Source organism: Trematosphaeria pertusa, assembly GCF_010094035.1.
Source record: "Trematosphaeria pertusa strain CBS 122368 unplaced genomic scaffold BU26scaffold_6, whole genome shotgun sequence".
NCBI classification, from domain to species: domain Eukaryota; kingdom Fungi; phylum Ascomycota; class Dothideomycetes; order Pleosporales; family Trematosphaeriaceae; genus Trematosphaeria; species Trematosphaeria pertusa.
The window spans coordinates 722,567-722,812 of NW_022987217.1; the positions used below are offsets into that span (position 1 = coordinate 722,567).

General features: G+C 56.5%; 1 protein-coding gene across 1 annotated transcript in view; it reads right to left on the bottom strand.

Moving 5' to 3' along the window:
* The window catches only part of BU26DRAFT_604147 (TPR-like protein), a gene marked incomplete at its 5' end in the record, with an annotated part of 3,423 nt that overhangs the window by 665 nt on the left and 2,512 nt on the right, over positions 1 to 246 (bottom strand). Inside the window, one exon of the mRNA XM_033835495.1 lies at positions 1 to 221. Coding sequence (XP_033684842.1) covers positions 1 to 221 — 221 coding nt within the window. The remainder of the gene's footprint in view (positions 222 to 246) is intronic.

Consider the following 246-nt stretch of genomic DNA (forward strand, 5'->3'; position numbering starts at 1 on the left):
TGGTTCCAGTACGTCAACGCCAGGTTGCCCATGCTAATCAGCGTGTCTGGATGCTCCTCCCCAAGCACCCTCTTTCTCGCCTCTATTACTTGCACATCCAGCTCTTCCGCCTTCTTCCGCTGGCCCTGGTTCCTGTACGTCAACGCCAGGTTGCCCATGCTGGCTAGCGTGTCTGGATGCTCCTCCCTAAGCACCCTCTTTCTCGTCTCTATTACTTGCACCTCCAGCTCTTCCGCCTTCTTCCAC